The sequence below is a fragment of the Mixophyes fleayi genome, chromosome 12, assembly GCF_038048845.1.
Source record: "Mixophyes fleayi isolate aMixFle1 chromosome 12, aMixFle1.hap1, whole genome shotgun sequence".
NCBI lineage: Eukaryota > Metazoa > Chordata > Amphibia > Anura > Limnodynastidae > Mixophyes > Mixophyes fleayi.
The window spans coordinates 34617137-34633640 of NC_134413.1; the positions used below are offsets into that span (position 1 = coordinate 34617137).

General features: G+C 39.4%; 1 protein-coding gene across 3 annotated transcripts in view; it reads right to left on the minus strand.

The window, feature by feature from the left end:
• ACTN1 (actinin alpha 1) overlaps nucleotides 1-8650 on the minus strand; it is a 95995-nt gene extending 87345 nt beyond the window's left edge. For all 3 annotated transcript variants that reach the window (XM_075192180.1, XM_075192179.1, XM_075192178.1), the window contains exon 1: nucleotides 8431-8650. In XM_075192180.1, the coding sequence (XP_075048281.1) occupies nucleotides 8431-8532 (102 nt within the window). In that variant the 5' untranslated portion in view covers nucleotides 8533-8650. The remainder of the gene's footprint in view (nucleotides 1-8430) is intronic.
• Between the last annotated feature and the right edge of the window lie 7854 nt (nucleotides 8651-16504).

Below are 16504 nucleotides of genomic sequence, written 5' to 3' on the forward strand. Positions count from 1 at the left end.
ATTATAATGCCCTACATGTTAAATGTAATCAGTAATTCATGTGTACAGGAACAATCAGATCAATACAACTGTGCTTGTAGCTTTGATAGATGTCTCTCGCACACACATACATCAGACGGAAAATTAAAAGTGAATAACAGAAAATCCAACACTAGCATGTACTAGAGCTCTATGGGCTGAGACAGACAGCAAATTATTGTACAGCTCTCCGCACCTCTCTAAAACCTCTTTGACTAGTAATCCACTTCAAATAAAAATTGGTCTGATTACTAACATAAAAAGTGCAAATGGTCATGAAGTGGTGAAATACAAGTTAAAAGCTGCAAGACTTTATATAAAAAGCAAAAAACAAAAACCTTCCTGTCAATAGTGCCACCTCTAATATGGTGGGTTGGAACAGGTTGTAAATATTACAAGTTGTTGTTTCAAGGGCAGTAAATTGGGCAATAATCATTTTAACGCATTAATTTGTTTAGGACGACATCAGGCAGATACAAGGTTCATGTAGGGAGGCCAGGAGACCGGTAGTTGGAAAAGGACCTGGCACTCAAAGCTTATACTGCCTGAAACCCACTTTTCCATTTACTAGATGCTAGTAGGAATAGTAGCCAGGAGCTGTCAGCAACATCTAGATTACAGCTCCCAGCACTCCAATTTGTTTATAGCGTTGGACAGGAAGCTGTACAAACAGTTTCCTGTCTGTCACTATGACTAAATCAATGTGGTGAGCTGTCTGCCGGTAGTTACTGACAGCTCCCGGTAGCTCTTTCCCCTGCAAAGGGAATAAGATACATAGCAGGGTGGACAGCAAGGCCATCTGCAGGGCATGAGGGAGTGATAATGAGGAGGTCTACTAGCCACCAGGGATTGGGGGTCCATTATAAGTTAGACTCTGAAATTGGAGGCCTGCGTTATATAGATGCCAGATAGTGGAGTGCATTGTATACTAGCAACCAGAATAGGCTCATTGTACAGATGCCACCAGCATGAATTCTGTTTTTTTGTACTATTCTCACCAGATTTGATAGTTTTTGTACTAGATAATAGATTTCGGTCAGTTTTATATTGTCACAATAAGAATGCCCTCAGCTTTGTATGTTAGTCAGAATCATGTCTTGTTTGTAGATTTACCAATAGAATGGGCTCTAATTTGCATACTAGTCACCATAAAATGACTTGTGATTACTGTAATGAAAGGACTGGCAGTCAGGAACCTTGAATATGCTATTTGGGCCTTTAACACCTTAGGGCCTAAGTAAGCCAAGTTGGCTTTACAACTTTAAACCCAGACAAAATGCACCTATGCCACAGTGAATTCAGCAATGATCACATTATACCCTTAATTAACAATTTTGCAGCCCACCACCTGCGTAAACATTCATGTTGTAAAAGTACAGCATTATTTATGAAGAAATCACAAATTACGTAGCTCAGTAATTAGAGAACTAAACAAGTAGCCTTGTGCTCGATGAACAATACGCTCTCACCGCTGCTACAATTGTGTTAATAATGTAAAGATGACACATTCACGCTGTTCAACCAACATGGTCAGGTTAACACGCCCCAGGTAACTTAGGTTAGGTCAGACTAACAATATGAGCTACAACTTCAAACTTAAATAGTATAGCATGTGATTTAAATGGTTAACATGTAACCAACATTCACCATGACATTGGCTCCTTGTGCAACAAACTCATTAGCACCCACAATGGTACACTTGTACACTGAAGCATAGCTTGTGACCAATAGCGATATAATGAAAACACAACTGTGTCCATGTTACACTCTAGCGAAGGATTGCACCGTCAGACAAGACCATTAGTGGTGAACATTGTTGTAGAAATAAAATACAACTAATACACCACAGTATACAACTAAATTACCACTTTAATGCATCTGAATATTTATATGGAGTTGTAAAATAATCATTTTTGGGTTTAACCAAGGTAGAGGCACGTGATTTACTTTGAGAATGAAACTTGTTTTAGAAACAGAACTCACATGACAACTGACAAATAAGTTTACCCCAAATTGTTGTATAGCTTACCTACGCTTACTTAATAAATTACACAGCCACAGTTGATGTCTGGATGTTTTATTTCCTTGACAATTGTTCATTCCATGACACAGTGACGTCCCTGCAGCTAGATTTTGAGTAAAGTGGGAGGGTTCTTGCTCACTATCTGGACATTAAAGGTTAACTGTAAAAATTGTAAGTCAACTCAATGCTGACCAGCTGTTGTTGACCTTCCAGCATACAATAAAGGCCCTTGCCTAGTAATGCATTATCTGACTTAGATGGACTATAGCTGATTAGCCTCAAATTGGCTATTAATGGTGTAAGTGGGGAATGAATGAAATGTCTAATGATATAAAGCTCCCCATACATGTTTCCTTCTAATGAGCGGCAGCTGGAAAGAGGGAGAGAAGAGTATTATTTTAGATATGAAGCGGAAATGCTACAGATGGGTATGAGGTCATGGGAGGGTTGTGGGAATGACAGCGTGGCTGGGGAGCATCAAAGATACCAGGAGGGCTGCAGGCATCACTTATGTTTACATATCATTAACTAATCAAATAAGTTACACACATATTACAATTGCATCACCAATAGCTCATTGTAAAATACTTACAGCATAACTTAAACCAAACATGCAATACTTATACAACATACAACTTAAACGGACATTCTCAATAATAACAGTTTTATATTATGTTTCAATCTCTTTAACATAACACCAGGGTTACTCAAACTTCACATACTGTCCAGATACCATGTGTTATACTCACTGATTTTCAATATTTGCGTCTTTTCTAAAACCATTTTTTGTAATATTGCGACAGGATAAAGTATCCCTATAATCAGGGGCTGGCTGAGCTGGGCGGCGCATCCCCCTTCCCCACCGGTCCCTTAGTGGGCTACCTTGGGCTCAGAGACGCAAATTAAAAATTTGCCCCCTAGACGTCAATTTTAACAAACTGGATTAAAAATATTCATAAACTACGCCCCCTTCAGCCATGCACCCGCCCCAATCACACATCCCTAGTTACTGCCCTCCTTGGGCTAGATCACTGGGTTACATGCATTTTTTGCCTTTAAAATGTTCCTAATACGCTACAAAGCAGAGTCTCACCCCACGGCCTAAAATATGTCAGTTGTGAAACACTTCTCTATACATATTATACACACATCTGCGGTCACAATCATACTACAATGAATCCTTGCTTTTCCATAGTAACAAATGTCTCAACTCCACCCAATCACTATATAATCCAGATATAAATCTCCTGATAATGTAGGTTTAACTTGATTGCAGAAACCTTTACCACTTTTTACTACTAGAAAATAATAAAACACATAGCTGTAGGGATACATTGCACAATTATAAACTATAAAATAACCAACATTCCTGCAATGGCACACCTAGTATGTCCAGGGCTTAGTGCAACAACTGTGTTAAATATTAAGGCTATCACTGTTAAGACCCATTCTATTATCAAGTGTTAAGGGGTGGCAGTAAACATCACAGTAGTTTTAAATAGCATAAGGGCTACCTCCCCATAAGCATACCTTCTATGTTTTAGGTTTTGGAATTAGAATACGGTCACATTGGGGGCGTACCACACACTTCTGAAGAGCTAGGCCGCCCCGTCCACCCTCCCTTACATACACCCCTGCACTGACACACACCAATTGCATGTGACACCTATTAACCCCTGCTAAACTGTGCAGATCTGCAGTGGGCGAAAATGCTTTCTTTCACTCCTCTGCAGCAAGTTACCAAGTTAGGAGAAGGTTCTCTAGGGGGACACTGCCTGTTTAGCGGGTGGACACAGAATAACTCTTACTTCGGAATATACTTTTAACCAGATGCATTTTACACATTCCAGGTACATTTTATTACATGTATATCTTAAATGGTGATAGATTGACGTGCAACCTTGCATACATTTTTTCCATTTTTAATACCTATATTGTATGTGTTATCAATATTCAAATAAAATTTGTTTTTATTATCTGAAATAACCTTTAGTCGCATAAAATAGCCAGCACTGATTATTTATATTTTCTTGTTGGTTGCAGTACAGTTAAGACTCCAGTTCTGAGAACAGAATATTTATATAGTTATTTATCCCCTTTAGTGCTGGTTACTATACAATACTTTATACAGAAAAGCACAGACTGACTATAGTTGCCTACTCTCCTGGAAAATTGGGAAACCTCCGGGACTCCCCAGATGCTAGACTCCCTTCCTGAGCCCCACCTGAGTACTACAAGAATATGGCCGCTGCACTCATAATTGGGACATTTGTTAAATAAATAAATAAGAAATTATTTTCCCCATAGTGTTTCCTTTAGATAACTGACCTATCAGATTGTCCTACATTTAGACTATACCAGTGAATAAATTAACGTTTTTATGAATATTTCTGTACTACAAGAAAATGGCCGCTGCTCTCCAGCACTCATAAGTAATCATCACTTCTCACCAGTATTACCACAGGATAACTGGCTAGTAAAATTGTGCGGCACGCAGGTTATAAGAATGATATTCAGCTGTAGAGAGATTAGATAGATATACACACACTGTTTATAGGATATTCTCATTTGAAGTACCAAAAAGAAGTGCACTACAAGAAAATGGATACCGTTCTCATGTGTGTGTGTCATAGTTGCATAATCTGCTGGAAAATTGGGAAACCTCTCGAGAAGGTAGGCTTACCTCCCGAATTGCAGGCTTGCATACGTGATGACGCCACCTTACACATAGGTCTGGGCTGGCACAGGAGCACTAACCAGTATGCTCATCAAAGAATAGCAAAAAAAAACAAAAAACAAGAGCACTCATGACTCAAGTTATGTATTTTTATTGATTTTTTTTTAAAATAATTTGACGTCCAAAACGTATTCGTTAAGGCTTAATAGAGCGATTTTTGCTTGTTAGAAAATTTAGGGCCTATTTACCAAACGGTACCAATGCGACAAAACATTTATCGCAGCAAATGGGAAACTTTGCTTTATTCATTCACCCCATTATTACAAGTTATTGGGCTCAAGGCCAAATTTATCAAGCAGTGCAGCAGTAATTTCACCGTTGTGCTGCTTGGTTATCTCCGATGTTGCCTTAACTTTTATAGTAAAATACAAATAATTTTTCTTTCAGTCATGCCACCCACAGAAAAAAAAACCTTTTGGCATCATGCTGTGCACAGTACTATAGGTTCCCCCTGCTAGTTCAGAACACGCCCCTGGATATGTCCCCAAATGGAACAGGACATGACCCCTTCTGTGGTGCCCTGCACCGAAGTGTTACTTGGACTATCTCTCTGAAAGGAGGCATGTATGACCTTGACCACATAATTACACACAAAAATGAGTCATAATCCAGATATTCCCTCAATTTTATGATTAATTTAACATAAATGAGCTGAATTGAGGAAATTTTAAGTACACAAATGGGATTATCCTAAAATAGACTGGACTGTGCAGTGGAATTTTTATTCTTTCCACTATGTGTATTTTCAATGAGAAGAATGATTCTGCAAAAGTTGGTGCAGATTGGTTTTCCAGTGGCAGCTCCCAAAAATAAAATGGATGCGTTCACCTGTGCTGTACTGTATGTGCAAAGTGGACAGTAGGTGCCTTTGCACAAAAATGTTTACAGTTTGCATTATTTGCACCTTCATAAATGATCATTATTGGATTTATACCCTTTTCACTATTAGAAATGTATGCCTCTTAAACTGGCCTAGCAATCCGGGAGGTACCACTCCCTGTAGCATGGCACTACAGCTTACTGAGAATACAAACTTCTTCAAGAGAAAGTAATAGAATTGTGCTTTCAGACAGGTACAAAATACACTAGAGTGACTGACCGCCACCTTTCCAATATACACTGATGATGCAGGCTGGGAAACACCATAAAGCCCCAAGATAAGTACTAATATGGATCCCATTACTGGCACCAAAAAGACACTTTTTGGGAGCCAACACAGGAGTTTATCCATGCAGATCTATACATCAAATTTTAAAAAATAGATTATTTTAAAAAAAATAGGCTTTGTAAAGGAGTCAAAGATTATTATTCATTATATATAAATCAAGCAGAAATTCTGAAGGGAAGAAGGCCATGCTTTCCGGACCTTACAATCTAAAAAATAACTGTGGGTGAAGAGAAACTTTCCTAAATTCAAAATAGAAAATGTAGCTGGTAATGTCGTTTTCACATTAGGGAACATTATTGTGAACGTTTCAGACAGTTGAGTCTTACCATAGGAAATGAACAATGAACCACACCTCTTTTATCATCCTGCTATATATAGCCCAACACACCTGTGCTTCTCCAACTACATATGTGGTGCTAGATACATAGATGTAATTTCTATCAACATTAACCAATAAGTCTCTCCTGCCCATCCTACTGTATATAGCAGTGTGCCCGCTGCTAGAACCACATACCCATTTATATTATAGTCATTATGATTTCTCACTAGAAGTTACAGATTGGATAATGAAGCCCTTTATTACTTTTAGCCACTAAATATTACAGATATTTAAAACTGCACTACTATCTAGGAAAATACTTTCTTAAGCTGACCCCTCCACATACCCCTGTTTTTTTCTCACAGCTCCCCCTTCGCCTCTATTTAATTTTGGTTACCAAAATTAATTTGTTGGTCTGTATTACAGCACTTGCATATCGCCAAAAAATAAATAAAACAGATAAAGTGAATGAAATATATATATATATATATATATATATATATATATATATATATATATATATATATATATATATATATATATATATAAACACACACATAATCCATCACTTTTGCTACAATTTCCCTAAAGTTGGCCATACATTGTAGTTTGGTTGTTCTGTTGTCCAATCAAAAACAGACCTTGAGCTCTTGACCTACTTGGCACGTGTAAGTACATGGTCATTGGATGATCACAATGCATGGGTCCTCTACACTCTTGTTGTTGTCCGTTTCACTAGATCTGCAGTCTGGCCCTGAGCATGTGTCAACAGATCTGGTTGTTTAGTGACTGGACTGAATGACCAGTTTACTTCATGTGTGACCAGCTTCACACAACCCTTAACACAATTTGCAAAGGACAGCCATGTGCATAAAAACATGACTGCATGAATATATGTAAGTAATGTATATTTGTACTCAATTGTTCCGGTAGTGGTGATATGCTATTCTAAGCAACCACCATCCTTTAAAGATCAGAAATAGAACTACTGTATATTTTATTTATACCGAACCAACATATTCTGCAGAACTCTTCAATCAGGGAGATAGATTGACCATACCATAATAGCGGTGCTAGAACATACATAGTAGTCATATGTCAAAGTATTGGTCTTGAAAATAATTATATTACAAGCTGCTTTACTCATCTGACGCCCTTCTTCTATACATATAATCTTTATCTGTGCTACAAAATATTTTGCTCCTATACAGATTAAACATAAGATAATATTTCTGATCACTCTCCATGAGCGGTATGTATGCCACATCATCAATAACTAACCAGTGCCCCTTATATTTAAATCACCCAACAGCATGACAACTATTTAATAATAGATAAGTTACTGATCTCACTGTCAGGGTACAGAGCTCTGCCCGCAAACCAGCTGCTCTGTAGAACAGGCCTGGTCTGTATAACTGCAGTCCTATAGGTGAATACAACAGTAGGGCTGCGGTACTTTAATTGCACTCCAGAGTAAGGGATTGGCCTGAAGGGCAACATTTTACCTCAGTTCCAGAAACAGTGTGGATTACTCCAATCACTAGCAGCTCAATATTACAGCACCTATAAATATTTGCCAGTTCCCTAAAATCAGTCCCTATTGCTAAAGAGAGCTTAAAACAGAGTTAGATCAATACTGCTGCAATATAGTCATACACATTAGATAACTCTAGGTGTTTATTTACTCTCTAGAACAGAGCTAGATGTGCTATACATTGATAATAAAGAATGAAGCAAGGGTTTTAGCAGTTGATTTCCAGATACCTATAAAACAATACATCTACCTGCATTAAATAGTACATACTACAGTGCTGCATATGTCTTATGTCTATATTAGGGTTGGATTACTGTAATAGTTTAGCTGCCCTCTAGACTCAGTCTGGAAACACAGTAACCCTTTCACTGCTCTTTACAGTATGGCTGGAAAACTAGCTAATTTCTATAATTAACTGAAATAATGAATGCATGTATTTGATCTGCAAAACAACTGCAATAATAATTGTTCATCTCTAGACTCTGGCTGGATTGATGTCATTCTTCCTTCTGGGTCATATAACAGTTTGTGACTAGTTAACATTAACCACAGGGTAGTAACCATTAAGCACATTCAATCATTTCAGTGGCTCTAGAGAAGAGGGCCGGATAACTGGGATCTCAGAACTCACCTTCCTCTGCTGCTTTTCCCAGGCTGGATCCAGGAGGAGATCCCTGTCCCAATCATCCTCTGGTTGCATATAATCATTGTGCTGAGTCTCATAATGATCCATCCCTGGCTGCTGCTCCGCTTTATGCTCTTCCGATCGCTGTACTTCTTGTGGTCCTCCTGAGGTTCCCCCCCACAGAAACAAGGCAGCAGCAGCAGCAGATCCGAACGTGGAGCCAGCGCTACAATGTAACCAAGTGAGAGATCAGTAACTACCCGGGAGAGGGGAGGGAGAGACCTAGCTCGACCCAGCCCACCACTTCCATTAATCGGATTGGTTACTACCCCTGCCTGAGGCTGGGAGTTCTGCTACTGGCGACAGGACCTATCAATCACCACTAGGTCTTGTGTATGTATAGCTGCTGTACCCTCTGGTTATCATAGGAAAGATGTTAGTAAGAATAAACGTCTGAGAACTGCATTGTTCGCATATTTTTTTTTAATCATAATTGAAGCTTGTAATTTGCTAGACTAAACACACATACTATACTATACACATCAGACAGGCAACCTGCGAGTCTCCGCTGTTGGTGAACTCTAGCATTATAGGACTTTCAGTTGCATAACAGCATGCTGAAACTTGTAGTTCCACAACATCTGGGCTTGCCGAAGCCCGATGTATTCTATGGAGAAAGAATCCAACAGCTGCTGCTACGTTAATTTAATTCAATTCATATACGTATGTTTGTCAGGTGTCATTGACGTTCATCTATTTTGCAAGTTTTGTTACACATAATTGACTGATGATATCATGCATGTTTTAGATTGACTTTTATATTTATATGGCAGGGGTAAAAGATTTAATACAAATCAAGCAGCATTTCACAGTAATGACCCATTAAACTTGACTGTGAATATCAAAAGCAGTGTTGGCTGTTATCTGTAAATAAAGAGCCCCATATGTGGAGTTATATATAAGACAGTATCTCACCCCTTCACTCTGCTCTGGTTATAGTTCTGATCAGTATGACGAACAGTCACCCTTACTGCAGAGTATAGTTTCATTCAACTGTTTGTGCTACTGACAGTTAAACCACAGGGAATAATGAGAGGAAGTACGCCCTTTTCTCCAGGTTACACATCAGCATAAATAGCAACGCCTTTTTTAAAAGGCAATCCATAGCCACTGGGCATATACTCCAGACAGTGTCGGACTGGGGCATGAAGGGCCCACCGGGGGAATTCAGTGATAGGGGCCCACTATATTGGGGTGTGGCCAACTTTAGGAGTGGGTGTGGCCAGTAAAGGGGGTGTGGTCAGGCTATGGAGGACAATTTATAGCACTATTTTAAATGTGCACCTTTTGCATTAGACCCTGCCCATTCTACTGGTAGGGAACTACATGGGACCCATTAATAAAACACTTGTGGTTTGGAAGAAACTCCAGTACCAGCTCCTGTCGTCTCCTAATGCACCAAGACAGTTACTTATGATAAGTGCATCATTTGGTTACCTCCAACCCTCGCCTCATATGTTGTTATTGCCCATCATGTATTGAGCTTATTAAAAGCCATTACAAGGGCTACACAAACCAAATAATAACATCATCAATTAGAAGACATAAACTGCACAATTAATTTTTTAGTACAATGGTTACCAACCTGTTGTTGCTGTGACATGTCCTGGAATAAAAGTCAATTCATAAAAAAACAAGTGATTGTAATTCTCAACTAATCTCAGTGAAATCCATCTAATTTCATTTTAAATACGGTTGATATATGCCTATAATACTTTCACTATATCACCCCTAAATTCTAAACAGGACAACCATCAAAAAGAATGCACAATAGGCAAAAGGAAAAATATATAAATATAATTATGTTCTCCTATGCATGTGCCTTTCTACACTAACATACAATATAGACCAACATATTATACAACCCTGAATGATTATATTTTCAACTGGATGCAATTGGAATACTAGACTACATGAAAAGCACCCTTCATTTGCCAGATCTTGTATACACAGTCTGATTATTAAAATGACTCTTTGTTATAATTATTTTTTAAGGACTCTTACAGAATATGCCACTCGTCAAAGACCATACACACAGCATCAGTGCTACTACGGTTGCGTACTTCACCAATGAATGCTTGTTGAGAAGGGAAATTTTAAAAAACAAAAAAATGAACAGAATACAGCCCATCCAAAGCCTGTCACATTTATTCCATATATGCTGGTATGCTGCCAGTGTTGTATGAAAGAGAATATAAATATCAAAGGACGGGCGCAAATGGGGGAAGGGTAAAGAAACACAAGGATTGGGTCAATGAATAAGTCAAGGGGAAAACGGTCCCAAAGTCATTAAAGGATGTTGGTCTTCTAGTTCCACCTATACCGATGTCCCAGATGGTAAACTTACATCAATGTGACCTTTTCTATTCCATACAGTATTTGAATAATGTGTCCTCTTGCTTCAAAAAGCACCACCACGATGTACTTTTACTCCCCTCTAAACCTGTTTCTTCTCCTCACCAGAGACCAGGGAGAGAACAGAGAAAGATCTCATGGTGTTTTACGTTCTCTATTTATTAAGTTAAAACATGGGGTTAAAAACACTCACATTTTGTATGTTAAAAAGGTATCTTTCAGTCCATATGTTTCCTCGATCAAACGGCAGTATCCAGCTTCTGTATCCCAGCCACGATCAAACTGGCTGGGCTTCAGATAACCCGGGGAAACTCTGCAGCGTCAGAGGGGGCGTGGTCTATTGCGTCCAGTGTTGCATGAACCTATGATGACCAAACTGACCTTGGATCAGTATGTTGATATCAGGACGTCCTCCTCCCCTGCTCAAACTGCTGAAAAACACACTACCGCGCCTGGGCTCTCTGCATCTGCGCGGTAGTGTGGTTACAGGAGATGTGACCGCCGCCGCCATCTAAACAAAGTTCAACATCAAGCTCCGCCCTAACAACGGAGGGGGCGGAGCTTCAACCCCGCTGGGCCTACCGGTGGATTGACCGGCTGTCCGGCGGGCCAGTCCGAGGCTGACTCCAGATGCCAATGCTGACAGTGATTTCCATGCAGTATAGGTCATATTGTATCAGCTGCTTGATAGTGCTAATTGTGTATTGTTAGGTGCATTGGTTGAAGTGGAAGTTTAGAAGTGACAGTATGGAAAGTGTAAAGCTGGGAACACACTACAGAAATTTCAACCAACTTTTTATGCCGAGCGATTTACATGCGATCGATGTTCCGATCGCTCGGTCCATGGACTGCATACACACTAGCCTTGTTAGGACGATAAAGGGAAGAGTGGACGGCCCTTTAGCGACTTTTTACAGCCATGTTGTCGTGAGCAATGACTGTAATTTCTTACTCACTGTTGTGGATCGGTCGGAAGTTTATACACACTACACAGCGGAAACGAGATTGGAACGAAAATATTAAACGGTACGACCAACCAAATGAGGCGACAATCGTCCATTTGGGCAGACTTTCGACCATTGTGTCACTGCACACACTGACCCGACTTTTGAACGAGCGGTCGTATGTCGGCTGTTTGAGCCGATTATTAGACGAAAACAGTGTAGTGTGTGCCCAGCTTAAGGCTGGATACACGCTACAGTGTTTTCAGACGATTATCGGACCAATCACTCGTTAAACAACTGCTTGGCTTGATATCACATTAGTGTGTACGCTGGAACGATTATCGTTGCAAAGCCCATGGTATTGTTTCATTGATTTTTAAATCAGTCTAAAAATCTCGTTCAAGGTTGGAACAATGTAGTTCCAATCCTGCAGTGTGTATGGACTCACGACCGGCAGTGTCCATAGATCTCTATGGAGTGTGCAGAGTCAGGATCTTTTCAGCCAATGGTTATGACAGATGAAGAGCACAGATCCGAAGGTAAATCGTGTAAAATGTGTTTAGTGTGTACACATGAATCGGCATGCTGAGCAGGACTTTTTTTTTTCTTCCAATTGTTTATAAAATCGTTAAGGATATCGCATCGGGAGACATTTTTTATAGTGTTTACCCAGCCATAGTGAATGGAATTTGATAGTTTTACAATTAAAGCAGCAGTAGAAGTGGCACCATGGCATACCATGGTATATCACCCAACTTTGACCACTGATTAGGTTTTAGTCATTATTATTTAGATTTGATGTGACTGGCAACTATAGTGGTTGTCAATACCGTTTGTCACTCCACACAAAATACAAGCAGCTGGTAACTTTTGCGCAGGGGGGGTGGCAAATACAAGCAAGAGGCCCAGACCCTTGTACCAATGCGCTGATATGGAAAAAAGGGCATTTCAAAGTGTATAGGAATAGTTTGTCTAATTTTGTGTGTCTTTATATAGCCAATCAAATATATGTAAACTTAAAATGTCAAAGATCTATAATCAAATATAAAGCAACCAACACCATCCAATTAGTATTCAATGTAGAAACTGTTCTGGTGATACATATACAATACACAGAGCATTCTAATGGCTGTATAATACAGAGCATTTACAAAAACTACAGTATATACAATACAGAGAACATCCTAATGACCTCTGTACAGTACAAACTCCATTCTAGTGACCAATATACAATACTAAGACTTAATGCAAATCTACACAGTATACCAGATAGTATTCAGCAAATTTGGTGCAAAATAGAAAAACAGCTCTGAGCAATTGTACTTATTCAAACTATATCAAAATAATACGATAATATATAAATGTGTCTTGGCATACTAAGGGGGTATTCAATTGACGGCGATCCCGCCATCAATCCCGCGCTCAAAAAATATTACCGTTATTACGGTAATCCTGCGCAGGAAAACCGTTAATACGGTAATTTACTTGCTGGATTTCAGCTCGCAGCTCAGGGAGCTGCGAGCTGAAATCCAGCGGGATATTACCGTATTAACGGTAATATTTTTCGAGCGCGGGATTTTCGGCGATCCCGCCGTCAATTGAATATGCCCCATAGAGCCAGATTCATTAAGGCACGCAAAACTGAAGTAAATTGTTTTTCTTTTATTTAAACTTATGTAATGCGGGCATATGCACGTTCGTATTCAACTAGGAGCAGATCTGAAGAAACAGCTCTTGCTGAATACGGATCTAGGTGCGCTCTGCTTTGCCAGACACAATACACTACAGCATATGTCCAATACATATATGGATTATAAAGACCCAGCTGAACGCACAGAAAAATAAAGTATTCAATGATTGCTACCTGTTAATAATTTTATCATTACTGAAAAATCAGTTAAAAAAATGTTTGTTGTTTTCCCGTTTTGTTTTCCATGCAATACATCTATGATGATGTCCTTAATGTCTACTGTACATACAATGCATTGTTACAGCTGCTCCTGATTGCAAACACATGTTCTAGCATGCTAGGCAACCGTCATCACTATCACTTGGTACTAACACCTGCCTTCTAGCTGGTGAAGTGATACCACAGAAGACGCCCTAAGTTTGAATCTTTCGTTGCTGCATGTGCTTGAGCTTGGCATGCCCTAATTTTACATTGATTACATGCATACGCCCATTGCCCTCCTGGTTCCCCACATGAAATCGTAGGCTGTCGCAAGGGTCCTTTGCTTGAATATTAATTGAATGTTACTACGTCCCTTGGCATATAGTCCGGTTTTGGGCATGCGCAGATAAATTCTACGCAAAATATGGCACCTAACGGCATTTGCGTTCCTTAGTGAATCAGGACCTAAATGTCAAATTAAACAGTTACCACTTTCTCTGTGAGAATGCTTCTTCATAAATTCTTTCACAAATCTCTTGATTTCCTCCTCAATGTGCATATAAAAATAAATAAAAACAAAATATAGTGTAGTATAGTCAAACTAATATTTGTCCACCATCACAGGTGATTATAATAGTGAGAAAAAAGTGAAGATTCCAACTTCCAAGATGTTATCACCTGCTTCATGACCGCTGAACCCAAGAACGGTGATCCGGACAGCCATACTTTATATGCGGAATTTTTTGGTTATTGTATTATATTTATAGCTCTGTTGATGGAGCGACAATGATGTGCTCCGCTCATTGCAGTTAGCGGTGGGATCTTACCACTAGTAACCAATACAGAGCAGCTTTCGCATTCTCTGACCAATCAGAGCAATCTGCTCTGCACTGATTAGAGACAAACAGGCAGGAGGCTGTCATTAGCGTCGGTGCTCCTCGCGGAGCATGTCATCATCTCTCCAGATGTTTTTTTTTAGTTTTTACAAATGAATTGCCAAGCAAGAACAAAGCACTGGTGCTGACAAGACTTTAAGGTCGTGGGGCACACCATTTGTAAAGTTTATTTAACACTTTTTTTACACACTACTATGGTTCATGCTGATGATCATCTTCATTAGTATGGATCGTTGCACCGGTCTTCACACACCTGCAACAGATACTGATTGGCATATCTGTGTGTCCCTGCAGGTCATCTAGTGTTGTTAAACCGAATATCCGCTTTGTGTAATCTATGGGGTGCTAGTGAGAACTTAGGGACAAGAAAGAAAAACTGTTTCTTTTTCATGTCATTTTTGTAATTTAAACGTGATTTGTTTGCTTAGCATACGCATATGTTTTCCTGTGTTTCCGCATGTTTAAGCAGTTGTGTTGAAAGATAGTCCTGTTTTATTTTGTAGTGAAATTAATTGTTAAAGCCTCTGAAAAGTTATTACAATCACTTGGGAAAGCATTTTTCTGCGCAGAAAACAAAGGTGTATATGTATGTGGATTGTGTGATTATAAAGAGAAAGTTGATTTACTGTTGAAAGAGACAGGGAATATTGGTTGCTGTTTGATGAGACAGGTAGGACAGCCGAGGATTGGTATACACGGCAGGTATACTGGAAACGAAAACAAGAGGTTTTCGTCGCACTCCCAATAGTAATCGCAAAGTTTATTGATAATTAGTATCTCTAAGAGGTGTGATCGGACCACATGGTTGAGCGTGCAACCGTGATTTTGACTTGGGAAGTTGTGGGAGGAAATATGTTGGCAAGGCTGGTATTAGTAAATACTTAGGGCTACCAGTGGTAGAATACTCAGCAGGTGTGCTGGAAAGGCAGGGTATTGCGAAGTTTATACTTTTGTGCTCCCAGTTTCTGTGTTAGGGGTCCTCGTGAGTATGTTGACAATCGCGGGTGTTGTAGACACTGTTGAGAAGAAGTGAGTGGATGCAGTTTGTGTAATTCGTCCACGGCCAATAAAAATCTCTAGTAGTAGTTGGGTGCTGTGAAGCGTTGGAAAAGTCAATTTCCACATGGGTGCTACGCAAACGCTAGACATGGTCGATGCGGTGCTGCTTGAGGAAGGGCCGATTTGTTCGGGAAGATATGTTATGTGTAGGAAATATGGTGCGTACGCTACGGCGTACTGCGACAAATGGGTCAAGATGACTGATGAATGTGTGATACCCTTTCCCATGGTTTGTAATATTTAGCAAGATGTACTGAGTAAAAGTTAGATTAAAAAAATATTTGTGAAAACTAAGAAGTAAGCTGACTGTCTAAAACTGTGGCAATAGTGAAAGGAGCATGTAGCAGGATAGCGTGCATTAAGTGTGTAACTATTTAGGTTTAAAGATGAGTAAATTAAATGTCTGTTTTCTTTTGTTTTTGTGTATTACACACCATACGTGTGATTGAACTTAAGTAGAAACCCTGCAATGAAAAAAAAACCACAAAAAAAACAGTTTCTCAAACAGTCTGAAGAAACTTTTGTTTTTATTCCATTCATAAAATGCAGCCAGGGAAAAGAAGTGTACAAAACAAATTTGTTGTGTCCATGTAATGGCTTAGATTCAGAAATCCTAGAGGGAAAAATAAGCTCACATGTAGGTGCTATTCAGTAGGTGAGAGATATCCATTGTGTCCAAATGGTCTTAAGCTGGGTACATACTACAGAAATTTCGACCAACTTTTTATGCCAATCGATTTTACATCCGACCGATGGTCCGAACGCTCGGTCCATGGACTGCATACACACTAGCCTTGTTTAGGACGATAAAGGGAAGAGCGGACGTCCCTTTAGCGACTTTTTACAGCCATGTTGTCGTGAGCAATGATTTTAAT